Source organism: Chrysemys picta, chromosome 8 (genome assembly GCF_011386835.1).
Source record: "Chrysemys picta bellii isolate R12L10 chromosome 8, ASM1138683v2, whole genome shotgun sequence".
Classification (NCBI taxonomy): Eukaryota; Metazoa; Chordata; order Testudines; family Emydidae; genus Chrysemys; species Chrysemys picta.
In genome coordinates, this window is record NC_088798.1 from 23,819,087 (window position 1) to 23,845,563 (window position 26,477).

Here is a 26,477-nt window from a genome sequence, read left to right on the forward strand (position 1 = left end):
GCCCAGGTGGCTGATTACTGCTCAATTAGGGGAGCACCTGACTTTAATAAAATTACCAGAACTCAGTATGGAGAGGCGGTCAGCAAGGAGCAGTGTCGGGGGGAAAAGACTCCTGATGACAGGAGACAGCAGGCAATAGAAAAGAGGGAGGGTGCCCACTCTGTCATGGGATAGACAAATGATACCTGAACCTCAGTTCCAGGGAGAAGAACTGGATCATATCTTTATGCTATGTTAGCTAAAGCACTGGCAAGAGTTCTACCCAAGCTCCAGTGAGAACTGGGAAGGTGAAGGTGGTACCTCCAGCTCTGGGAGGAGGATGGAGGGTTATTTTATGTAAACAGCAGAAAGACTGTTCTGAACAGTACTCCAGCTCCAGGGAGGAGGACTAGGAGCCTCATGATGAAGGCAGAATACAGAACTATGTAAGAGGGGTCTCCCAAATCTGGAGCTAGTAGTAGGATTAAAGGCTCGAGTGGAAGGTCTTTCCCTGTTTGGGATATTTGTTTCTGTTAATTAAAGGGAAATGCTTTAAGGCAAGCTTGTTTTGACTTATTTTATAGATACAGGTTGGGGGAAACTGAGGCAGCACCTTGTAGTGCTAAGCCTGGCAGAGGAGTGAAGCCCCCAATTCAAGTAGCAAGACATTATTCAACAAGAGGAAGAGTAACAGACTCAGAGCTCTGCTCTGCATGAGTGATTCTTATTTTATTTTAAAATGTAACTTTTTAATAATTGTCATAGGTTTTTTTGTATTTAGTGCTTAACATTTCTTATATTTTTTCTTGGTTTAGTTCGTCCAGAATTTACTGATACATTAGCAATCAAGCAGGGATGGCATCCCATTCTTGAAAAGATATCTGTGGAAAAACCTGTTTCTAATAACACGTATATCACAGAAGGCAGCAATTTTATCATTATTACAGGACCAAATATGAGTGGAAAATCAACTTACCTGAAACAGATTGCTCTCTGTCAAATTATGGCACAGATTGGTGAGCAACAGTTTACCTTATAAGTATTCTTTTGCACTACTCAAATTGTTTTCTACTGAAAATATCATTATTTACTAAGTGGAAAAATGTGTTTCTAAAAATAAGATGAGATTTTATGTGTATTACACAAGGCCAGTTTTTAGCTATAGTGTTACTACCAGTGATAACATAAGATAACTTGTACTTTTATTTTATTTTTCAGGTTCTTATGTCCCAGCAGAATATTCTTCTTTTAGAATTGCTGAGCAGATTTTCACTAGAATTGGTATGGATGATGACATAGAAACAAATTCATCAACATTCATGAAGGAAATGAAAGAGGTACAAGATTAATTATTTTAGTATCAGGGGCCCTAATTAACATTAAGCTGGTACACTTTACATTGGCTTATGGATTATATTTCATTGGCACTGAAGCACTTTTATTTTAGACAAGCACATGTCAAGGATAGTGTAGGAGTACTTGGTCCTGCCTCAGCACAGGGGGCTGGACTAGGTGACCTCTCAAGGTCCCTTCCAGCCCTACATTTCTATGATTCTGTGTACAAACAAAGCAGTCAAAGACAACTTGGCTTCTGTATCTCTCTTCCATATTGTATGTCGTGAGGAGAGAAGTATCTTTTAGAAAGGTAGATCCCAGGCCATTTAGGGATTTACAGGTCAAAACCAGCATCAGAAAATCAACTCAGGAACTAATAGGCTGCCACTATCAAGCACAGAACTTAACACAGTCTGACATGTTATGTGAATCACAGTCTTAATGTGATTATGGGTAAAACAAACCTTTACTTAACAAGTGAATTTTGCATCAGCTTCAGTTTCCACATGAATTTAAGATGCATCCCTTCATTACAGTAGTCTAGTCTTGAGGTGATGCATCTGAAAGAAATGTTAACTACTGGATGGCTGTTTATAGAGTGAAAGAAAGCTGTCTGGATGTTGCTGCTATATGATCCATTAGTTACTGCTCAGAGACTAACCGGAGGCAGGTGATGACAACCTTTTACCATGTGGTCTCCATTGTTACGTGCTAAAGCACAACCGATATTGTCAAATCGGCATCCGAACATCACCCGTGAAGTCCCGGATTGAACAGCAATGGAAATAGTTACTCTTCAAAAAGTGACTCCATCCAGAGCCACTTAAGAGAATTGTAGACCCAGATCTAAGAATTTGCCAATTGAATGTTGAAGGTATTTACCAGCCTAGAAGCAACCAGCTAGCTCATGTTACATGAGATAACATGATTAACATCATTGCCCTGCAAGAAACTCAAGAACCACGCTGCCATATTGCTTGCTACAATCTCATCACCTACCTCCATCACCCAAAACACAGCCATGATACGTGCATCAAGCTCAGCATTGAGGATTATGACCCGATAGTTGCTAGGAGCAACTCTGGAACCTTGACCATCTCAGTAAGAATCATCAAGATAAGAGTGTTTAATGTGTATAAATCACTGAATACAGACTTGTCTTCTCCCCCATTACCCACAGTCTATTGCCTGGCTTCTATATATGTCATTGATTTCAGTCACCACCACACAATGTAGGGCTATGCTAGTAACGATATTGTGGATGAGGCACTTGTGGAATTGTCATCAAATGAAGACACATACCTTCTTTTCTATGCAAAAGACAGAGGCACTTTTCATTCTGCCCCCTGGAATGGATACCGCAGTCCAGATCTGTTTCATCACCGAAGACCAATTGAAATCCCTCAGAATATGTCTAGCATTACTTTTGCTACTTCCTACACCGCTAGCATCGACTGGTGTTAATCCGCATTGCCAGTAGTCATGTCATTGCCCAAATGGCAATAGAAGTTTCAAAGGGAAACTGGCCAGGATTCATTACAACAATTGAGGCCACCATTGACGCAATTCCACTAAAGCCTGGAAATTTCGGTCATTTCAGCAAGCTTATCCAAATAACTGCAAGAAAAAACATCTCTCACAGCAATCAGAATCGATATACTCCATATGAAACCAGAAACAAAAAGGCTATTAAAGAAGAACCAAATAAATACTGTAACATCCCTCCTAGAGTCACTGAATCTAGCGTGCCATCAAAGATGACTCAAGACAGTTGAAGGTCAGGATTTCACTTACTCCAGCCACAAAGCTTGGCTAATTTTGCATCAGCTTGGGGCGGCAAACCCAAGGGAACATCAAAAGCTGGTCCAATCGCAGAAACGCTTCTTATGAACTCAAAAGTACTAGGGGACAAATCAACTAAGCATAAAGTGTGCAGAGAGCTCTGACACATAGTCAGCTCACTACCTATCCCCGATCCCCGTATCATTTCCCTTCACCAAGGAGGAGGTGAATAAACTTGGAAGAATATTTCTTATATTGACAGCCAAACCAAAGCCCACTAAAGGTATGTCTACATTGCATATTCCTTTAAACAGTGTATAGTGTACATACACTACATGCCCTCCTCCCCCCAGCACAAGTTTAAATAGCAGTATAGATGGTGAGGGATTGTTTAGGTGAGTATAGTAAAGACATGCCTGAACCTTGTGGGTATGTACCCTACATGGCTCTCTACTCACCCAAGCAGTGACTCCTCCATCTACACTGCTATTTTTAGCAGTGTAATGTCCTGCAACTGGCTCCCCACTGCTGGAGCATTTCTCTGCCACAGTGTAATGTCCTGCAACTGGCTGCCCCAGCTGCTGGGGCCTTTGCCCCCCATTTAAGACTCCAGGACCAGAGAGCTACACCTACTAAACATGTGGTATGCAGTGTAGACATAGCCTGAAACTGTGGTGTCAGCATATCATCTAAACAATCGAAAAACTAGGGCAGAGCTGCACATGGACTTCTGTGACTAGAAGATAATACTGCAAAATGTCTTGATGTGATGTTAGACCAAAGCCTCACATTTTACTAGCAGAGGGGCAGGCAAACTTTTTGGCCTGAGGGCCGCATCGGGTTTCGGAAATTGTATGGAGGGCCAGTTAGGGGAGGCTGTGCCTCCCCAAACAGCCAGGCATGGCCCGGCCCCTGCCCCCTATCCAACCCCCCCCCACTTCTCGCCCCCGATGCCCCCCCCCCGGAATCCTGCCCTATCCAACCCCCCCCCGTTCTCTGACAGCCCCCCCCAGAACCCCTGCCCCATCCACTCCCCCACTCCCTGTCCCCTGACCACCCCAGAACCCCTGCCCCTGACTGCCCCCCGCAGCCCCATCCAACCCCTCCTCTCATTCCTGACTGCCCCCCCCAGGACCCCTGCCCTATCCAACTGCCCCTTCTCCCTTTCCCTTGACTGCCCCCAGAACTCCTGCCCCTGACTGCCCCCCACCGCCCATCCAACCCACCCCCTCCTTCCTGACTGCCCCCCTGGACTCCTGCCCCCATTAAAGACCTGTGGTCCCCGCCCTCTGACCGCCCCGACCCCTATCCACACCCCTGCCCCCTGACCACCACCCCAAACTCCTCTGCCCTCTATTCAACCCCCCCTTCTCCCTGCCCCTTTACTGGTGCTCCAGCCATGCCACCCAGAGCACCAGAACAGGCTGGAGCCAGCCACACCACCGCGCAGCACAGAGCACCGGGTCAGGCCATGGCTCTGCAGCTGTGCTGCCCCAGGAGTCGCAGCCCCGCCGCCCAGAGCATTGCGCCGGTGGTGGAGAAAGCTGAGGCTGCGGGGGAGGGGGAACAGCAGGGGAGGGGCCCGGGGCTAGCCCCTCAGGGCAGGAGCTCAGGGGCCAGGCAGGAGGGTCTCGCGGGCCGGATGTGGCCCGCGGGCCGTAGTTTGTCCACCTCTGCACTAGCACCTGAAAAATAACTATGATAAAATAAAGATGTGTGTAAACCCCATCCATAAGCTGTCAGCAACAACCTGGGGAGCTGATGCAAAAAGTCTACAAACCTCTTCACTAGCCTTTGTCTACTCTGCCACAGAATACTGCTGACCCATCTAGACATATCATTTGTCAATTCTCAACTAAACACCATCATGCATGTCATTACAGGCACAGTAAAATCAATGTCACAACCATGGCTTCCCATACTGGCACACATCAGCCCACTCCAAATTCATTGCTACATGAGGGAACAAAGATTTTCCGATATATGAATATCTAAATAATATATCAAGATTCCAACTCAAATCCAGAAAGCTTTTTTGGCTTGCAGCGCAAGAGTTCAAAGACTTGGGGTTCTCCCACGAAGTCAATGGCGAGCAAGGTGAAAGGACACCAGTGTTCCATACAAACACCTCATCAAGGACTCAAATGAACAACCCACTGGCTTTTCACTCACATGAAAATATGCTACACTTTGAACTGCATGTGCACATCACATGGCAGATTTGCTTCTGTCCTCCATGAATGGAGACTGATACACAATTCTGTTTGTGAGTGCAGAAACAGACTTCAAGCTATGAAACACCTTATCAACTAGTGTCCCAAATAATCATATATCAGTGGTATTTCTTCCATCTACTCTGTGTCACCTGAAGCAATCAATTCGATTGCCAACTTAGATCTGGACATCTAACGATGCTGTTTTTAAGCCATATGAAAGAAGAAGAGTTTAACTAGACCTCCATATTGCAAACAGGTATTAGTAACTAGGACAACTGGACTTCTCAGGAAGCAGGGCAGAAAAATAATACCAGTAAGTTATTTTTTAAAACTTTTCTAAAATAGGCCTGCTATAAGATAAGGTAGAAAAACCCACAACCATCCTTTTCTCTACCTGTTGCTCCTCTCTATAATGCCCTTCAAACTTTCTATCTTGCCTTCCATCTTCTCTTTTTTTCTTCAAGATTTTCAATGTGGGTTATGGACTTTAAGACCTGCTCCCCAACCAGCAAGCTGGAGATGAGCAGGAAGTTTTAAGAATTATTCATAATAGCTTTTCTATAAATCATGTCATAGTTTTAAGTCCAATATCTCTGAAACCATTCCAACAGGAGAAATCACTGTTCCATTGGACATTAGTCTTGATGTTTCATTAGGTATTGTACCTTAAATTATTGTTGGGCCATATTTGACTGTTGCTAGTATTCCACCTGAGACCTCATTTTGAGGAAAAATTACATATTTAGAGAGAAAGAGGCAAACAGTTTCGTGGCAGGATGTTTTGTTTGTTTTAAAATCTCAGCTATTTGGAAGCTGCTCAGAGGTGAAAGCCATGGATCTTCTGAAGGATTCTGTTCTTTACTCACATTACCAGCGGACTTTTTGTTGGTTTGTTTGGTTTTTCGGGGTGGGGGGGATTTAAAAATGTACTGCTAGAGATAACAAAGTATTTTTTTTCTTAGATAACATATATCATGCAAAATGCTAATGACAAATCACTCATCATAATTGATGAACTTGGCAGAGGTACCAGTACTGAAGAAGGTATTGGCATTTGTTATTCAGTGTGTGAATATCTACTGAGTTTGAAGGTATTTTTTATATTTTTTAATCATTAGTCTCTAAAATTTGTAATTGTTTTCTCACGCAGCCTTAAAATAGTACCAAATAAAAACATTTTCTCATACTCCAGTCTTCATTTTATGGACAATTCTGATCTAAATAATACGGATACACTTACTGGGATTTATGGATAGAAAAGCGATTGATTAATAGATAAGAATAAGGACAAGGATGCCATACTTCCTGCCCTTCTAGTCCTTGTCCTATCCTTACCCCATCCCATTCCAACCACACGATCATCCCTTGAACACACTCCTTCTAACCCTTGGCTCCATTCATGTTCCTTCTTGTTCTTTCCTTTGGCCAAGACTTTGCCTTGGCTTTTACAATTTGCAGTGACTATACCAAGAATGAGACTGACAACAATATCCCTAAAGTAGTTGTATGGTAATTCTATGAGAATCTTGCAGTATTTGGTTCATGAAATGAACCCTTCTGTTTGTCTTTCCGTGTTGAAAGCAAACTAACTAACCTCTTCAGTTTTGCTTGGAGATTAGAGTTTATATACCTAAATCTCCAAAGGGAGCTCCCAACTGGCTGCTCCCTTTCCAAAATATGTTGGGATCCTCCACCCCGCCCCCTTAACTTAAAGGTGCATAGACAGAGTTCAGTGGCTTATCAAGAGAAGTAGAAATGGCCTTTAAGCGGAGAGGAAACTCTAATTACTTCCTAGCTATGTGATTAACTTCAGCATGTTGTCAAACTTTTGCAGACCTGGACATAGGCTGGACTCTTACCCGGGTTTATTTTGGAATACTTTTGCAGATTGGTTTGAAATGTTCAAATATTTCTTATAGTTTTAGCTGAAGGACAATATATAATATCAGAATGTTCAGGCAATTTTGTGAAAATTCTTGACAGTAATTTTGGTAAAATAGTATGAAAATTAGGAAATTCTGTGTTAGTGGCTACATTTATATATTCCATTGGGAAAGGGATCAGATAATCCAGGTTGGGAAGATCTGTTGCGTCATCCAGTCCATCTCCCTGCCAGTAAAGGATGTATCCTAAATTCATGTTACTGCTTATTCCCAGTCTAGTTTAAAATATGTCATGTATTGAGACTTCCATTGCTCCTCTTATGAGATTGTTCCATAGCCTAATAGATCTCTCATGTGTTTTTCTGATATACGGTCTAAATGGTCCATTTTTGTTATGTCATTAGGTTGATTAAACTTATGTCCAGCAAACAATATCACTTAATTTAAAAATGAAAGGGCTCATTTAATATATTTTTGAAACTGCTTTAAAACTGCCTGTATTTGGAGCTTTCTTTACTATTTTGCTATAATCATGCCAATGTTTATAGTACCAAAGAAATAGATCTCTTCATTCAATTTAATATTTTTTAGTAATTTCAGGGCATTTTTTCAAAGCAATGCGTGCAGATTTAGCCATCAATTAAAGTCATATTGCTAAATCCCTGTACCCACTTTGAAAATATATATTTTAACCTTATTTTGCTTAATTATAATGAATTATGAAGGATTACTTAATATGTCAAAATATTTCCTTTTCTGTTGCCTAATTTAGGCATTTACTCTATTTGCTACACATTTCCTGGAACTGTGTCACATAGATGCTTTATATCCCAATGTGGAAAACAACCATTTTGAAGTGCGACATGTGAAAAACAGTGCTGGAAATAAGGAAAAAATAACTTATACTTACATACTTTCGAAAGGACACACAGAGGAAAAAAACTATGGTAATGGACTTCAGTATTGATATTAATAACTTATTAGAAAGTACATAAGATATATTAAACTATTAGGGTCTAACATTCCCACTGTCCACTGACAGATCACTCCATATTGTGAATATTTTTTTACATAGTAACTGTTCTTCTTCGAGTGATTGCTCATGTGTATTCCACTATAGGTGTGCGTGCTTGCCACGTGCATCGGTACCAGAAGTTTTTCCCTTAGCAGTACCTGTAGTGGGGGAGCACCGCCAACATATCGCACCATAAAGGGGGCTGCGTGCTCCCCCCACCCTCAGTTCCTTCTTGCCTCCAGTGAAGGTAGTCAGAACTTGCTCCAGCGCTTCTAGCCTTAGTAGTACTCAGTTCACTGAACTTTTCCTTTTTGAACTTCTCTGCCTGGCTCAGGGCATGCCCCTTGGCCCAGGCTTCAAGTCCTGCGACTCTTGTCGCAATTCTATGCCCAGAAGCAATCCGCACGTTAAGCGTCTTCGCTGTCTGGGCGAGTCTCACGTTACTGAAAGGTGCAAAATCTGCCACTCCTTCAAGCCGCGTACGAAGAAGGAGCGTGAGATCCGACTCCGAGCGCTTTTAATGGAGTCGGCATTGGCCCCGGCACTGACGCGTCGAGCTGGTACCGCACCGGGCTCCGCGTCATCAACACGCGGCAAAGTGCCTCCTGCGTGCCGCTCAGAATCGGCACCCGGCATCGCGTAATTGGTACGCAGTGAGGCACTGTTGACGTCCCGGCACCGTTCCCCTGCTAAAAAGACGGGGAAATCGCTGAAGCACCGGGAGAAGAGTAAGGGGGAGGCTAGACCCATGTTGGGCAGCCCGCAATCCCCACCGGAACAGAGACCTCCGACTCACGCTGAGCGAAGTAGTCCAGTCCCGTCCGTGCGAGCCTCTCCAGAGGTGTGCATGCCCTTGACGCCAGAGGCAGCTCAGGCCGTGCGTGACATCCTGATGCTCCTGGTGCTCGCGGCGCCGCAGCAGTCAGCTCCCCAGTCCCGTGGGAAGCCGTCTTTGTCTGCCCATCACCCTTCCATGGAGGACTTGGAAGTCGAGCCACCTTCTCGGGTTGAGGCATCTACCAGACCCTCACGGCGCACGTCGACTCCGCAACCTGACTCCGCCATGAGCGTCTCCCACTCGTCTGCTCCCGACCGTCGTCGTCCCAGTAGAAAGAGGCAACACCAGACCTCTTCGTACAGTGACTCCGACAGGAGCGGGTCAGGGAGCCGTTGGCACCGCCATTCCCGCTCCAAGGCCCGGCACTGCGGAGCGCACCTAGACTCCCCACCACCCAGGCACCAGGGCCACAGGGGCGCCGCTGTTGGTCCCGAGTCAGCTCCTCGGAGGTGTATGTGTCGTCCTCCTCCGCGTCGAGGTCTCGGGGCAGGAACCGTCGTGATCAGGACTGTTCCAGCCGTTCTCACGGCACCGTGTGTTCCTCCCGCACCTTGGTGTCAACGCGCAGCCGCCTGTCCCGGAGCCGAGCCGAGCCGCGCCACGCCGCTGGACCAACCAGTGCCTTCGGCACCTGATGTGTCTCTGCTCCAGGCAGTTCCGTGGCCGGGTCAGTGGTGCCAGCTAGCGCCATGGCTTCAGGCACCGGCTCCCCCGGTCCTCGCTCCGTGGCGGGTGCCTCCCAGGGCTGCCTTCCGTCCCCTCGGTACCATGACCAAGCCGTCGGTGCCGATCCCCCGACGCTGGCCCTGGTACCTGACCGCGAAATGGAGCCCACGGTGCCGCTGGTCGTCGACGTTGCCGTCCCTTCCACCTCCGCGGCACAGGGCGACTCGGTGGCGGTGCCGCTTCCTCCCTCTTCACAAGAGGACTTTAAGGCACACCAAGAGCTGCTTCGGAGGGTGGCAGCCAATCTCGAGCTCCGGGCCGAGGAGATGGAGGAGCCCTCCAACACACTTTTTAATGTCCTCGCCTCCTCGGTCCCGGGGCGTGTAGCGCTCCCATTCCACCAAGGAGTTGCTAATATCACCACTGGCCTCTGGCAAACCCCGGCCTTTCTTGCCCCTATTTCGAAGAAGGTCAAGAGGAAGTACTTCGTCCCTGCGAAGGGTCTCGAGCACCTCTACACCCATCCAGTCCCGAACTCACTGGTGGTAGAGTCTGTCCACTATCGCAAGAGAAATGGTCAGCCGGCGCCCACGCCCAAGCCCAAGGATAAGGACGTTCGTAGACTTGACTCGTTTGGACAGAAGTCGTATTCATCCACATGTTTCCAGCTCAGGGTGGCCAACCATCAGGCACTCCTGAGCCGATACGACTGCGGCCAAGGCGGCTCTACAGGCTGCTTCGGACGCGACGGACACGGCCGCTCGCTCCTTGGCCACGGCTGTTTCCATGCGGCACGCATCTTGGCTTACCCTCTCCGGCCTCTCGTCTGAGTCTCAGACCATAATGCAGGACCTGCCGTTTGATGGCAAGGTCCTTTTTGCCGACCAAACTGATACCCATCTGCATGGGATGAGGACTCCCGCACTACCCTGCAGACGCTGGGCCTGTACGTCCCGCTGACAAAGGACAAGCCCAGGACTCAACCCCCCGCACCGCAAGCTAGGGGCAGATATGAACCCCCGCCAAAGCGGCAAAGGGACCAGAGGCGTCGGTCACACCGCCAATCCCGCTCGGCCCAGCGACCTGGGGCTTCGAAGGGCAAGTGCCCCGGGAAACGGCGTTTTTGACTTGTTGTGGGGGGTCACCGGGCCTGTTGCCAGTGTTCTCCCCACCCAGTTATTAAAGTTACCCTTTTTTCAACCGTTTATCGGCTTTCCGACTCCAATGGTCCAGTATTACAATGGATCCTCAGTACCATCTCCCAGGGATACAGGCTGCAGTTCCTCTCAGCCCCTCCGGATTGCCCCCCGTCTGGGTAACAGACCAGGGACCCGGAGCATGCCCTCCTCCACCACCAGGAGGTAGAGCGCCTTCTCTCCCTGGGAGCGGTAGAAAGGGTACCTTGGGAATACCGGGACAAAGGGTTTTACTCCAGGTATTTCCTCGTCCCCAAGGCAAAGGGCGGGCTCTGGCCCATCCTCGACCTGCGGAACCTCAACCAGTTTCTGGTGCATTACAAATTCCGCATGGTTTCCCTGGCCTCTATAATTCCATGTCTAGATCAGGGGGATTGGTTTATGTCACTGGACCTTCAGGATGCTTACTTTCACATCCACATTTTCGAGGATCACAGGTGCTTCCTTCGTTTCCTGGTGGGGCAGGACCACTACCAGTTTATGGTCCTCCCTTTTGGCCTCTCTACAACCCCCAGGGTGTTTACGAAGTGTATGGCCGTGGTTGCAGCTCACCTCAGGAGGAAAGGGCTGCAGATCTTTCCCTACCTGGACGACTGGCTGCTCAAGGGCCGGTCCCGGTCTTTGGTGCAGCAGCAGACGAGCTTCCTCCTCGGCGCCAGCAGTGCGCTTGGCTTGCTGGTAAGCGAGGAGAAATCCACGTTGGTTCCAGTTCAGCGCATAACCTTTATAGGTGTGTTGTTAGATTCCCGGACGGCCACGGCCTCCCTTCCGCGGGGACAGGCTCGAGATGCTCGAAGCTCTCATCACCTCAATCACGGCCTCTCCGGTAACTATGGCACGGGCGTGCCTTCAAATTCTGGGCCACATGGCAGCATGCACCTACGTGGTGCGACATGCCAGGCTCCGAATGAGGCTCCTCCAGCTTTGTCTGGCCTCCCGGTACTCTCAGGCCAGGGACGGCCTGGGCAAGGTTGTCACGGTATGACCTGCGATGCTGGCGGACCTTCAATGGTGGACCTTCCTGAGCAACATGCTCCGGGGTATTCCTTTCCGAGAGCCTCCTCCCTCCCTCGATTTGGTGTCCGACGCCTCGGACCTGGGCTGGGGAGACCATGTGGGGTTGTTCAGGACACAGGGTATGTGGTCTCCCGAGGAGCAGACCCTGCACATAAATGTCAGGGAGCTCAGGTCCGTATGCCTAGCGTGCGTGGACTTCTGCCAGCACATACGCGGGAAGGTGGTCAGAGTCCTCACAGACAACAGAACTGCCATGTATTTCATCAAGAAGCAGCGTGGCACACGCTCCTGGGCACTGTGCCAGGAAGCCCAGTTCCTGTGGGAGTTTTGTATAGCCCACAGCATACTCCTGCGGGCCTTCTACCTGCCCGGCAAGAGCAACACCCTCGCGGACCACCTGAGCAGGGTATTCTACCAGCAGCACGAGTGGTCCCTGCACAGGGAGGTAGCCAAGGGGATCTTCCTACAGTGGGGTGCTCCCCAGGTAGACTTGTTCGCCACCGCTCAGAATCGGCAGTGTCCCCGGTTTTGCTCCAGAGCAGGAGTGGGCAACGGAGCAGTATCAGATGCATTCTGCTTCCATGGTCGGGGCCCCTGTTGTACGCCGTCCCTCCCTCTCCCCTAATAGGCAGGGTCCTCCAGAAGGTGAAGTTAGACCGGGTGAGGGTTATCCTCATAGCCCCGGACTGGGCCCGTCAACACTGGTACGGGACCCTACTTCAACTTTCAGCGGCCCCTCTCTCAAGACCAGGGTCGCCTCCTCCATCCCAACCTAGCTGCACTCCACCTGACAGTGTGGCTGCTCCGTGGCTAACTGAGGAGGAACACGTGCTCTGCGGGAGTGAGATCTGTCCTGCTAGAGAGTAGGAAACCTTCCACGCGTCAGGCCTACCTCGCTAAATGGTGTAGGTTCTCTCTGTGGGCGAGGAATAAAGGTTCCTCTCCCTCTTCCACCTCTATCCACTTGGTTCTGGATTACCTCCTCTCCCTGTGGACCCAGGGGCTAGCCCCCTCTTCTAACAGGGTGCACCTGGCAGCCATCTCGGCCTTCCACCCTCCAGTGATGGGACAGTCAGTGTTCTCCCACCACATGACTTCCAGGTTTCTGCGGGGTTTGGTTAGGGTGTTCCCTTATGCTAGACCCCCGGTCCCTCCCTGGGATCTGAACCTGGTATTGTCGCGCCTCACAGGGCCTCCCTTTGAGCCTTTAGCCACCTGCTCGTGGTCCCACCTCTCCTGGAAGGTGGCGTTCCTGGTGGCCATCACCTCAGCCCACTGGATCTCCGAGCTTAGGGTTTTGACTTCTGAACCGCCGTATACGGTCTTCCATAAGGATAAGGTTCAGCTCCGCCCTCACCCTGCTTTTTTGCCAAAGGTGGTCTCGGCTTTTCACATGGATCAGGATATTTTCCTCTCGATCCTCTGCCCTAAGCCCCATTCCTCCTATGAGGAACGCTGCCTGCACATGTTAGACGTGCGCAGAGTGCTGGCCTTTTACCTGGAAAGAACCAGGCCATTTAGGAAGTCCCCCCAGCTTTTCATTGCTTCGGCCGAGCGTATGAGGGGGCAACCGGTGTCCCTCCAGTGGATCTCCCGCTGGATCACCTCATGCATTCGCACCTGTTATGACCTGGCAGGGGTTCCCCCACCTCCTATTGTGACGGCGCATTCGACAAGGTCCCAGTTCTCATCTGCAGCCTTTCTGGCTCATGTCCCCATTCAGGATATCGGTAGGGCTGCTACGTGGTCCTCTGTCCATACTTTTGCATCACACTATGCGATCGTCTCCCAATCAAGGGATGACGCCGGATTTGGTAGGGCGGTGCTCCGCCCGGGTAACCCTTAAACCTTTACCTTTAAACTCCGACCTGCCTCTATCAGGGTTAGCTTGGAGTCACCTATAGTGGAATACACATGAGCAATCACTCGAAGAAGAAAGGACAGTTACCTGTTCCGTTACTGGCGTTCTTCGAGATGGGTTGCTCAGGTGTATTCCACATCCCACCCTCCTTCCCCACTGTCGGAGTTGTCTGGCAAGAAGGAACTGATGGTGGGGGGAGCACGCAGCCCCCTTTATGGCGCAATATGTCAGGGCCACTCCAGGAGTCGCAGCAGTGCTCCCCCACTACGGGTACTGCTAAGGGAAAAACTTCTGGTACTGATGCACGTGGCAAGCATGCACACCTATAGTGGAATACACCTGAGCAACACATCTCGAAGAACGCCAGTTACAGAACAGGTAACTGTCCTTTACAAGTTCAGCGGTGGCCTAGAAGAACTTCATCATGCCACTGAAGATGCCATTGCTTGGCTAGACGACTGTGCACATGCTAAATAAATAAACAGGTTAAAATACTGTTCCACTTATTTTTGTATTTTTAATAGTTGAGTAATAAGGTAGTTATTTTGTGTCCACAGTATGAAAATTGTCTAATAAAATGATCTTTCGGCTCTCAGACTTCACCTGGCATCTTCAACTGGTTGAGAACACAGTGACCTGTGAACACAGTTTTTAAGGTCAGGCTTGTCAAAGCCCTGGCTGGAATGATTTAGTTGGGGATTGGTCCTGCTTTGAGCAGGGGGCTGGACTAGATGACCTCCTGAGGTCCCTTCCAACCCTGATATTCTAGGATTCTATGACCTGAGTTGGGTCATGCTAAGCACATAATAGCTGTACTGAGTGCTTTGCATTGATTTCCTGTTTGATTATGGGAGCAATTCAGGGTGCTGTGAGATGGTCTTAAATGGATGCCTGCACATTCAAGACTTATCTGAGAGCTGCCTCTTTTGTATTTGCTCATATAGGATGATATAAAAAAGTTAACTAAAAGCTGTACCCATTTGGCTCATCCTAAATGAATGAAGTTTTATTAAAAATGACACATTAATGTTCATAGATGTGTTCCTCAGTTTATTTATGCAGAGAGATGCTTTTTATCCTTTGAAATGTCAAAACTGTGTTCTTGGGAAAGTGGGTTCATTTATCCTTTAAATTTAATATAAACTGTAGTGAAGCAGACTGTGTAACAGATTAAAATATTTTATTTATGTCTCATTGTCATCCATTCATTTCTTTATAGACCCATAATCCTTCAGGGAGTGAAAAGAATCCACATAATGTTTCTGAGGGCTGGTCTACACTACCCCTTATGTTGATATAACTTATGTCACTCAGGGATGTAAAAAAGACACCCCCCCCGAGCAATGCAAGTTACACTGACCTAAGTGCTGGTGTGGGCAGCAGTACATCAGTGGGAGACGCTCTCCTGCCAACATAGTTACCACCTCTCACCAAGGTGAAGTAATTATGCTGATGGGAGAGCTCTCTCCTGTCGGCATAGTGTGTCTTCACCAGACACACTACAGTGGAGCAGCTGCACTGATGTGGTGCTTCTAGTATAGACTTGGTATAAATGCTAGATTTTGTAGTTGGATCTCTGATTTAGCTGGTTTAATCAATAGGGAGTTGTCTCACAACACACAATTTTTGCAAGTCTGAGATAGCTGAAGACTATAAATTATTCGAGTTAAAGTTAGAATTAATTTAATATAAAATGTTCCTTTTATGCCTTTATCAAAATTTTACTGCTAATTTGCCTCACATTGGTAACACAAGGCCAGTTTTGGGGATTTTTTTACAAGATGAGTTCTGAAGAATTATACATAGATTTATAGGACTGGAAGAATTCATGTCCCCCGCAGATTTCTTTGCTTCCCCACAGAAAAATGACTTTCTGACAGGGAAGAGCAGTCACATGCCACTCCCTAGCTGTGCAGGTACATTGTTTCAGGCACCCAGAGCAGCCGGCAGAGAGGTAAATCACCACAGGGCTGGGGACACCCCAGCCAGTGGCTTCTACTCTGAGCCGGATCAGCTGCTAGTCCCGGCTGGGCTGGAAGCAGGAGAGGACGGGACTTCCTCTTCCCCTGCAAGGAGTGGGTGAGACTGTGTCAGACCCACCCCAGAAACCTCCCCCAGCTGCAGGAAGCTCAGCATCCTCCCCTGCTTCCTGCCCCCATCGCTCCTCAGCTGTGGGGGGGGGGGAGGGGTCACTGTATGGGGAGCTGCTCGCCCATCCACCCGACCTCCCATACCCAGACACCCCTGCCAAGCCTGACGCTCACCCAGAATCCCCCTGGTCCTTCATATCTGAACCTCATCCCAACCCCTGCATCTGGAGGCCCCCTGCACCCAGAACCCCTGCCTCTGGACCTCCCACTCCTGCACCCAGACTACCCCCACTGAGTTTCCTGCACTCAAACTCCCATCCTCATGAGCCTGAGTCCCCACATCCAGACTCCCATGCCACTGGCCCCCAACTAGCTCCACCCAAACCTCCACCCCACCAAGCCCCACTACTCCAGAACCCAGACCCCCCTGCTAAGACCCCCACACCCAGACCCCTCCGCTGAGCCCCAACCACTTTCACCTGGAAGCCCGTGCAGAGTCCCATTGCGCCTGCACATGGAAGCCCCCCAATGAGCCTCTTTGAATCCAGATCCCCTCACACCTAGACCCCCAACTGAGCTGCCTGCACCCAGATTGTCCCACACAGAATCCTCTCACTCCACACCTGGATCCCTCCCCACACTGAGTCCCTCCACACTTGGATCTTGCCTGGTTGAGCCTGCCTGCCCCGCACCTGGGGCAGAGGGGCAGGGTCCCAGGGTGTTTCTGGGGCAGGCCCAGGCCTTGTGTTGTGTCAGGGTTGGGTGCAGCCTCACCACTGAGTCCCGGAGAGTGGGGAGGCTGCAGGGTGATCTCCCACCTTCGTACAGCCGGTGGCCTGTGCGCCCCACTGCCATGCTGTAGCCTCTGCATTTATTTATTGACAAATAAAACTTGCAGAATTTTAAACTGTGCAGAATTTTTAATTGTTTGGTGCAGAATGCCCTCGGGAGTAGTGTTCAGTTGAGGCACCTGGTCTGCCAGCATCACTGGGGGATTTAAGGACTCCTAGGAGCCTTGCTGTTTCCTCTCAGCTTTCAGGGGAGGCAGAAGCAGGCAGCCCAGCTATTGAAAAGAGAAGCTTTTCAGCAGCTGTTGGATTGGGTTAGGCCTCAAGTTCTCCTAGACCAGTTAAGGGATGGAGGAAGAATCAAACATCACAGTCTTGGGAGCAGGACAGGCATCAGTGATACTCTGTCCCTCTTCCCAAAGACAAATGGCTCATCAGGTGAGAGACTGGAACACACAGAGTCTCAACCATTTTCACTGACCCTGGAAACCGGCCACTCAAATTCTGCTCTCCATCTCATTCTCCTCACTGAGTAAAGCTCCTTCGGTCTAGGATTGTCACCTCTGAGGTACAAAAAAACAGGACGTCCAAGATGATGTCCTGAGCCCATAAAATGTATGGCTGACAGCGTGATCACCCTTACAGATTTCCTGGACATTATCTCAGGAAAGGACGAACCGGAGAAAATGTAGACAGGTGGCAACCCTACTTTTGTTCCACACCCAGCTCTTCTCTCTTCCCTATTGGATCAGACTTAAGTGAAGGCTGCTAAACCCACTTCCCAACTTTTGTTCTACAATCCTCTTAGTGAGGGATTCTTCTTCCTACTCTGTAGACTTTGCCCCTCTTTCAGTAATGGAAAAAGAGCTGCCTATTCACAGCCCTAGTATTACAGCTGATGCATCTGAGCATGAGCAGTTAGTGACATCAGCAGTTAGCTTGTGTCATAATAGCTATTGTGAATACATAGAATGTATATGTTTTAGAACAGGCATCATCACAGACCCTGAGTAACTTGATTTAATCCCAGCTCTTCATAAGTCATACTGCTAGGAAAATTATTGAGTTCAGATACAGAGGAGAGGAAACTTGTAGGGGAATTAAATAAAAATTCTTTTTGAAAAAATTCATTTTAGAGTGACATTTTGATTAAGGTAAGGATTCTCTCTGGCACAGACAGTAAAAGACTACTTCATATTTTTTTATATTTAGGATTAAAAGCTGCAGAAGTTTCTTCTCTACCACCATCAATAATTTTGGATGCAAAGGAGATCACAACTCATATTGCTAGACAAATTTTGGTATGTAGTAGTAATTTGCAGTAGTCAAATTATAATCTTATAAAACACATACCTTCAATATATTCTCATGTATTGTCTATTGTTTGATAAAAATGTAAGTAGCTCAATGATATATTACAGAGGTACATAAGTAGGGCACATAAAAATAAGATCTAATGATATAGGGCAACTGTGTTACTGGTTATTGGGAATTTTTAAAGAAAATCAGTTTTACTTTTAATAAATTTGCTAATAAAATTACTGCGAGAAAGGGAGAGAAGGATTTTATTTTATTTTATTTTCAAAAAGCTTCTTTATTTCATGAACTGTTGCGAAAAATAAATAAATCTGTAATTTATTTATATAACCTTTGTAACCTTTCACCAGAATTTTACAGACTAAGAAGCTGTTGTTCGTAGGATAGATTTCAAATGGATTTCTCAGTTCATTCTGGTGTTAGGTCAAGAAACTAAACATTATGTTTTTGGGAGCAGTTTTAATGGGTTTTACTGAAGATCACTGTCAAATGACAACAGAGAGTTCTGTCATTACTATTATGAAGTACTAGACAAGGTCCTAGATAGAATCTGCAAACGGTATATCAGCAGACTCAGATATGGGACAGGCAGAAAACAGCCAACATTACTACTTCAATAAATGAATATCTGTGTTCACATTTTAATGTATGTGTTTATTTTTAACAACAGCAAAAGCAAAGAGCCACTCCTGAGACATTAAGACAAAGGGCTGTATACCATCTAGCAACAAGGCTGGTTCAGACTGCAAGGAACTCTCGATTGGATCCAGACAGTTTGCGAATATTCTTGAAAGGCCTGAAAAAAAAGTATGAAGCTGATTGTCCTGTGTCTGGACAAGCACAAACTGAAGATGGACAGTAATTTATAGCTTACACCGATGCATTAATTTATTTGGTGAGGGCCAGAATATTTATTTTCTGTATCACTGACATTTATTGTTTTTTATTTTTTTAAATCTTTGATTCTCATCATAAATTATATTCACTACTGAAGCACCACATTCCCTATATGTGGGTATAAATAGTTATTCCTCTGAAGAATTTTTTTGGAGCAAATTTTAAACAGAAGCATTTATTTTGTATAAATAATATAACTATGAAACAATTTTTTTCCATATGACTCTTGATATGTCAGTGATGGCCAAAAGTCCCTATATGCTTTCTTCTGAAGAGATTGAGGGCAGGTGGCCCCACTCCATTTTGCTAGAGATTGGTGGAGAACCTACTCCAACTCTTCTCTAGCAACAGAGGATGGTGAATAGGTTTATTTCAAAATAGAAAATTAACCCTTTTACAGAGTCTTCAGTACATCTCTCCACCTCCTGGAGCTGGATTAAATCCTTCTAAGATGCATAGCCCCAGTATGGAAAGAAGGAATGGATCAAACCAAAGAAAGGGAGTTGTGGTAGGCAGACAACTTATTTGCTCTTCCTGGATATAACTCCCGGGCAAATGAGGAGGTGTTGTTTTGGCCTTCCACCAAATGACACCTGTCTGTGGAATAGGTCAGTCAACAGCAAAGCCAGCATCCTTGGTTGGCCTTTTTACAGAAAATTGCACATACATTGACATGGTTAAGCTTTTAGCATTCCTGATGCCTAAACATTAAAGGAATCTCATTAACATTAAAACTACATTTGACTGAACATGCTTTTCATGTACTACAGTTACAAGTAACATCTAAGATTACTTCTTTATAATTATGACAAAGGCTAGAGAAAGTATTATTTCAGCTCTGTCTTTTCTGTTTGTTTTTTGTGTGCGTTTGACAACACTTTAGTCACTTCACTCTTATGTAGATAGCTAGTTTTTCTGTCTAGTCTTATGCAGTGATATATTGACATCACCTACTAGCCAGAGGCAGAGCATTTACCACACCTCTGGAAATAATTTTGGCTGAAGGTGGCCAAATTTAAGGTCCAATCACGGCTCTGAGTTGGGGCCAGTGAGGATCTCTCTCCACCTCAGTGGAAGCTCCAGGAGGGATTCCCTTTAATCTTGTGCCCACCTTCTCTTTAAGCAACCATGTGGGGGCACAATCTAGACTATAAAAAGTTAGTTAAACTATTCATAGTTTAAGGATTTATTAAGTGTTTGTATAACATTTAATAAATAGCCTTTTCTAAATTACAGTAGTTTACTTTTTTCTTGGGCATATTTTATTTTCACATATTTCAAAAATATCAAGAGAAAAAACTTTTTAAACTCAGTCTCCACGGTTTCCTTTTCAAGAGTGTCTCCTGCCTTAGCTGTGTCAATTACAAAGAGAAATGAAAGACACAGCATTTTGGTTGAAGGCAGTTTGCAGCAAAGACTTCACAATCCCCAGGGGCTTCCAATGATTTTACATTGATTTTTAAATCAGTTGAAAACACCGCCAATAAATTTTTTTCTCCAATGTTTTTCCTTCCTTTTATAGATTATTATTATTATTCACACAGCATAGGCATGACTGGTCTCTGCTTCAAAGAGTTTACAATCAAAACTGAAGATGCAGACAAAAATGGGAGTAAGGAAGTAACAAAAGAAAATTAATTCTTCCCAACAATATTCCCACTGAACTGTTCTCTATCTTATCATTTTTAATCTCTTATTATATGTGGAGATTGTAGGGATGCTTCAAGGCAAGGCTGCCTAACACTTTCTATTATAAGACCTTTTTTTCAGTTGCTTATAACTTCGCCAAACTTTAGGCTGAAATTTCTCATACTGCATGTCTGCCTCAGGTTGATTCTTTTTGGATCTTTACAGCAAAAATAGTTCAGCCATTTCTCAGAACAAGATTAGGGACATATAGGTTGTTTTCCCCTCATTAAAAACATTCTTACAACTGTTTCAGTGTGAAGCTTCAGTACCTCCATGGTTTAGAGCAGGGACATGAAATTTGCTGAAGGGGGAAGTGTTGCCCGCATGTCAGGGAAGTGCATTTTTTTGTACCCATAAAACAAATTTGGCATAATTATAGGTCTCAGAAAAACCAGAATTCACACATGCTCAGTAGAGAATTGTTAGACTTCGGCAACTAAATTCTCTAAAGATTCCATCTGTTCCGAATATGCTGCAGCCTGGGGCAGCAGGGGCTGAAAAGAACTTTTCTGTAATTGTGCCTCATGGCTGCCAGGGTCCACTGTGGCACCAGACACAGGAACAGAAACCCAGGGAAATGCTCTCACCTGTACTCGCAATGTTCCTGCATTATTGCTTCCTCATCTACTGATTCCTAGAATATCAGGTTCATGGGTAGTGTTAGTCTATAGAGTTCAGAGTAGCAGCCGTGTTAGTCTGTATCCGCAAAAAGAACAGGAGTACTTGTGGCACCTTAGAGACTAACAAATTTATTAGAGCATAAGCTTTCGTGGACTACAGCCCACTTCTTCGGATGCATATAGAATGGAACATATATTGAGGAGATATATATATACACACATACAGAGAGCATGAACAGGTGGGAGTTGTCTTACCAACTCTGAGAGGCCAATTAAGTAAGAGGAAAAAAAAAAACTTTTGAAGTGATAATCAAGCTAGCCCAGTACAGACAGGTTGATAAGAAGTGTGAGAATACTTACAAGGGGAGATAGATTCAATGTTTGTAATGGCTCAGCCATTCCCAGTCCTTATTCAATCCTTTGTTGATTGTGTCTAGTTTGCATATCAATTCCAGCTCAGCAGTCTCTCGTTGGAGTCTGTTTTTGAAGTTTTTCTGTTGTAATATAGCCACCCGCAGGTCTGTCACTGAATGACCAGACAGGTTAAAGTGTTCTCCCACTGGTTTTTGAGTATTATGATTCCTGATGTCAGATTTGTGTCCATTAATTCTTTTGCGTAGAGACTGTCCGGTTTGGCCAATGTACATGGCAGAGGGGCATTGCTGGCACATGATGGCATATATCACATTGGTAGATGTGCAGGTGAACGAGCCCCTGATGGTATGGCTGATGTGATTAGGTCCTATGATGATGTCACTTGAATAGATATGTGGACAGAGTTGGCATCGGGGTTTGTTACAAGTCTATAGAGTGTAACTTTTTAGCCATAACTGAACATTTTTATTCCAAGCTGAACAAACAGAATTTGATGGCAAATTACTCAGTTCCTCGGAGGAGAGAGTGAGGGAAAAGGCAGTTAGGAAAGGGCTATTGACCTCCGCATCTGTTTTTTTCCATAAGGTAGCAGACAGTTTATGCAAAGGTTACTGCAGACACAGAGTCAAGGTCTCTACCATGACAAACCCAATCTTATCTCCATGGCCTTTCAGAATGACTAAATCTGGTTTTAGTCAATCCTATCTCTAACCACTATAAGACACCCTCCTTTTCCAGAACCGGAGATAAACTCCAAGATTCCTGATCACCAGTATTCTACTGCTAACTAGGAAATAGTTGCATAACCCACTGGGAAAATGCATGTTAAGTCCTCCTCCACTGGGTGGTCTACAAAAGGGCTGTTTCTCCTGTAGCTCAGTAGTAAGGGTCTAAGACAGGAGTCTGAAGATCAGGAAGTTCAAACCCTGCTGATCTGTGTGGGAGGACTGAATAGTTGCATGTGCTTCATACATACGGAGAGACCACCGCTTTAAAACAGATTTTGTACTTTGAAAGTATGTTGCGCTGTACACTATGATTTGAATCACCAAAATACTTATGTTTTGTTTCTGGAAAGAAAGTCTCCTAAAACAGATTTCTTTCAAAAGGGGAGGTTTGTTCTCACAGCTTTCTCAATAAAGCATCCCTTTTATGCTCATGATTTTTCCATGTTTGGACTGTTTTAAATTTGTTTCTAAAACATTGTTTTCCTATTAGACACACAATATTCCCAGGAGAAGACTTTCCAGACCTCCCATTTAAGTCTGGTTGGTAAAAATGTGTAGATGATGAGCCTTAGTGCACTGAGCTACCATACCAACAATAGAGTGTAGCCATGATGGCACGGGCAGCCAGAGGACCTACCTGCCCTGAGAATGTGCCTTGACAGGAACTTACTCAGGCTAGCTAGCCACTCTGACTGCTATGACCACACTCTGTTCTTAGCATGCTAGCTTGATCAGAGCTAACACAAGTATGTCTCTCGAGCTAGGAATTACACCCCAGCTCAAAGTGCAGACATTCTTTTAAGAGAATGATTTAAGCCTTTTCCTCCTCCTTCCCTCCCTCCAAGTACCAAAACACTTTCTTTGTGCATGTTTTATGTATAGAAATGTAGCATTAAACGCCCATAATTTCCTGGGGTCCATCTCTGGCCATTTTGCACCATTTCCATGCAACTCAGTTCAAGGTGGGTAGAGTGGAGAGAAATGCTGTTTTTGTTCCCTCTCTAGCTGTAGCCCAGGTAGTACAGTAGGTAAGTGTTATGAAAGGTCAGGGGTAGGGAGAGACTTACCATTTTAAAATCAAATACACAAATAGGAAACTATGAGGAGTGCTGAGCACTGCTGCAGGAAAGGGACAAAGGTAGCTCTGAGTCTGTGCTTTCCCAGTCCTGGGGCTGCTTTATGCCAGGCTAGTCCCATGGTACATGTAAGAAGAGCCTATTCGAATTGCTTTGCCTGCCTCTTGCTCCAAAAAGCCACTATGGCAGCCCAGAATTGCCAGGGTTCAGGATGCCTTAGCCAAGCCCCTTGCACTCTACAAGCCGATGTAGTGTATCTACCACACACATTGATTTCCCTTATGCTGGCAGGATCCTCTTGCAGCCAAGTAAGGCAGCGTTAGGACAGCTTTGCACTGATGGAGCTGCACTGATGCTGGTGAAGGTGTGACGCATAGTGTCTTGCACATACAGATTAATTCACATAATTAACAGCAGGAATTTGAGTACAAAAAAACGGAGAAAAAAAAGTTTGGTCTGATGTGAAATGACAAGTAAGTTGTCCTTTATTTAATGACTCCTCTGGGTCTTGAGAAGTGGGTGAAATTTATCAAGATTATATTCATTTTCCAATTTCCTACTAACCATAGCTGTTCTATATGTGCTGTGTAAATTCCAGCCATGATTTGACCTGTTATTTCTCTTTTCAACTTCTTGTAATTTAGAATTGAAGATGGATCTGGAAACCTTAATGTGGGGATAAAGTATGGAATGCAGGATTTTTAGACATAGGGTAAATGTGTTTGGAATTAGCAATGGTGGATTAGCCATTGGGCCAATGGGGCCCATGCCCAGGGCCACCAACCAGTTGGGGTCCCCCAGAAAAATGGGCACCCCTGCACCCTGACCTACTCCGTCTGTCCAGCATTCCTGCCTGCCCGGTGATGTAGTAAAGGGAGTGGGCTCTGAGAATTCTCTTTGTGTGTGTGATGGAGAGAGGGAGGGTCTCTTGGAGTCCTGGTGCAGGAATGAAGTTAGGAGGGACGTTATGGGGCCTCATGATGAAGAGGTAGGTTGGGAGAGGAGGAGAGATATGGGGCCTTGAAGTGTAGGGGTAGGGAGGAGAGAGGGGGTAGAAGAGAGAGAAAGGGAAGCCTGAGGATTTTGTGGTGCAGGGGGATCCACCTCCAACAATGAATGGTTGTAATTTCATTATTTTGCTCAGGAAAAAATTAGATAATTACTATTGTCTCTCTGCTTTCACAAAGAGAAGGTGAAGTTATTTTAACATGATTTTTGCTATTAATTTAGCAACTTCAGGAGTAATTTAAATCAATTAAGCCCACAAGTTTGATTCATACTTGGTATTTCTGTTAGCACAAAATGCAGCAGTGTTCTTTTCAAATATGATAAACTACAAGAAAGTGTTTCCTAACAGGTAAAGTTGCATAATACAATTTTATGTTAATGGAAATATAAAATTACATTTTAGAATGCTATTAAAACCTTCCCAGCTTAACTCCTCTGTGCAGCATTTAACTCCTTTCTAGTTTTTATATGACATTCTTATAATAATTAAATAGCAATGTGTTCATAGCATTTGTACCATCCCAGATGTACTGCGGTGAATGGAGAAAGGGAACAATTTCCTTGTTGGTCTTGAATTTGTTCATGTAGTTGTGTTTATGGATCAGACCCTCCCTAACACAATTACACTGAACAGATTAAACAAATACCAATCTTAAGCAATGGCAATATGGTATATCATAGGCTTACAGCTATGAATGCTAATAATACCATCTCTCATACAGACATTAAAAGTTTCTCATTTTGTATTAAGCTACTGTGTGAAATGTGGTTGTCTTGTACGGCTAAAATTAAGTGATTGTATTATTAGCATTAGAAAAGATGTAAATTACTAGATTCCGTTTAGGGAGCATAAGATCTCTATCTGCTCATTATCTGTCTGATTATTTCATGCTTGCTCCTATTACAAATTGCAAGGATCCTGGATAGAATTTTTTAGCGAAATTATTGACCAATATTTATTTTGCCTGTATAACAAAAAATCCATAAATTAATTTGCCTGATAGCAAGACTAATGGTAAATAGGCATCTTAAACTTGGCTTTTAGTTGTTTACTGTAGATAGCTCAACGAATTCAAATTACAGTTAGTATAGTGTTGACTTTAATGCTCCAAATTTAACCTTTACTATACTTAATACCTGGTACACATTATTATACAGGCTTGTTTTTAAGGCTGCAGACCCATAATGAAAATTGCTTCTGGTTGAAACTTGTTTAGATTTTTACCCATATGAATGGGTTTTTTGTTTATAAATTCTAAATATATATGTTTATTTCATTGAGCTGTATATGTAGTAATCACATGTTCCATCTGCTTACCTGACCACTCATAAGTTTGATGTGGCTATTAGGTTTAAGTATATATATTGTCACCACTGGGAGAACCATAGACTTCTTACAGAGGATTTTGCCAGCTGTTAATTTGAGCACTTGGCATCCACCCCAGGTCCTGAATGGTTTGGAACTCGCGTTGCTATTGAAAAAAATGACTCCATATCACTTTCTGTTTCATACATCTTAAATTAAAATAAAATCCAGAAAACATACTGAACTTTTAATTTTAAGCATATGAGTAGTCCCACTGAGTTCACTGAGACTACCTGCGTGCTTAAAGTTAAGCATGGACTTAAATGTTTTGCAGGAGCAGGGTCAGCATGCTCAGCACCTTGCAGAAGAAAGATTTTTATGAAAGAAGGGTTTCTTCTCTATTTTGAAAGGGACATTTGAAAATAGGAAGTAGAGCTTGGTGAGATGGATACAGGAATACTGTGTAGTTTTGGTGCCCACATTTTAGGGGAAGGGAGGGAGGAATAGCTCAGTGGTTTGAGCATTGGCCTGCTAAACCCAGGGTTGTGAGTTCAATCCTTGAGGGGGCTATTTAGGGATCTGGGGCAAAAATCTGGCTGGGGATTGGTCCTGCTTTGAGCAGGGGGTTGGACTAGATGACCTCCTGAGGTCCCTTCCAACCCTGATATTCTATAAAAAGTACACCTCTATCCCAATATAATGCTGTCCTTGGAAGCCAAAAAATCTTACCGCATTATAGGTGAAACCACGTTATATCAAACTTGCTTTGATCCACCAGAGTGCACAGCCCCGCCC

At 45.4% G+C, this 26,477-nt stretch overlaps 1 protein-coding gene across 4 annotated transcripts in view; it reads left to right on the forward strand.

The window, feature by feature from the left end:
* The window catches only part of MSH4 (mutS homolog 4), a 62,211-nt gene extending 41,396 nt beyond the window's left edge, over window positions 1–20,815 (forward strand). For 3 of the 4 annotated variants that reach the window (XM_008171285.4, XM_065555409.1, XM_065555410.1), the window contains 6 exons: window positions 795–995; window positions 1,198–1,316; window positions 6,275–6,403; window positions 7,968–8,142; window positions 17,879–17,967; window positions 18,654–20,815. In XM_008171285.4, coding sequence (XP_008169507.4) covers window positions 795–995; window positions 1,198–1,316; window positions 6,275–6,403; window positions 7,968–8,142; window positions 17,879–17,967; window positions 18,654–18,845 — 905 coding nt within the window. In that variant the 3' untranslated portion in view covers window positions 18,846–20,815. The remainder of the gene's footprint in view (window positions 1–794; window positions 996–1,197; window positions 1,317–6,274; window positions 6,404–7,967; window positions 8,143–17,878; window positions 17,968–18,653) is intronic. The other variant, XM_065555411.1, reaches the window with a different exon arrangement.
* Window positions 20,816–26,477: the final 5,662 nt, after the last annotated feature.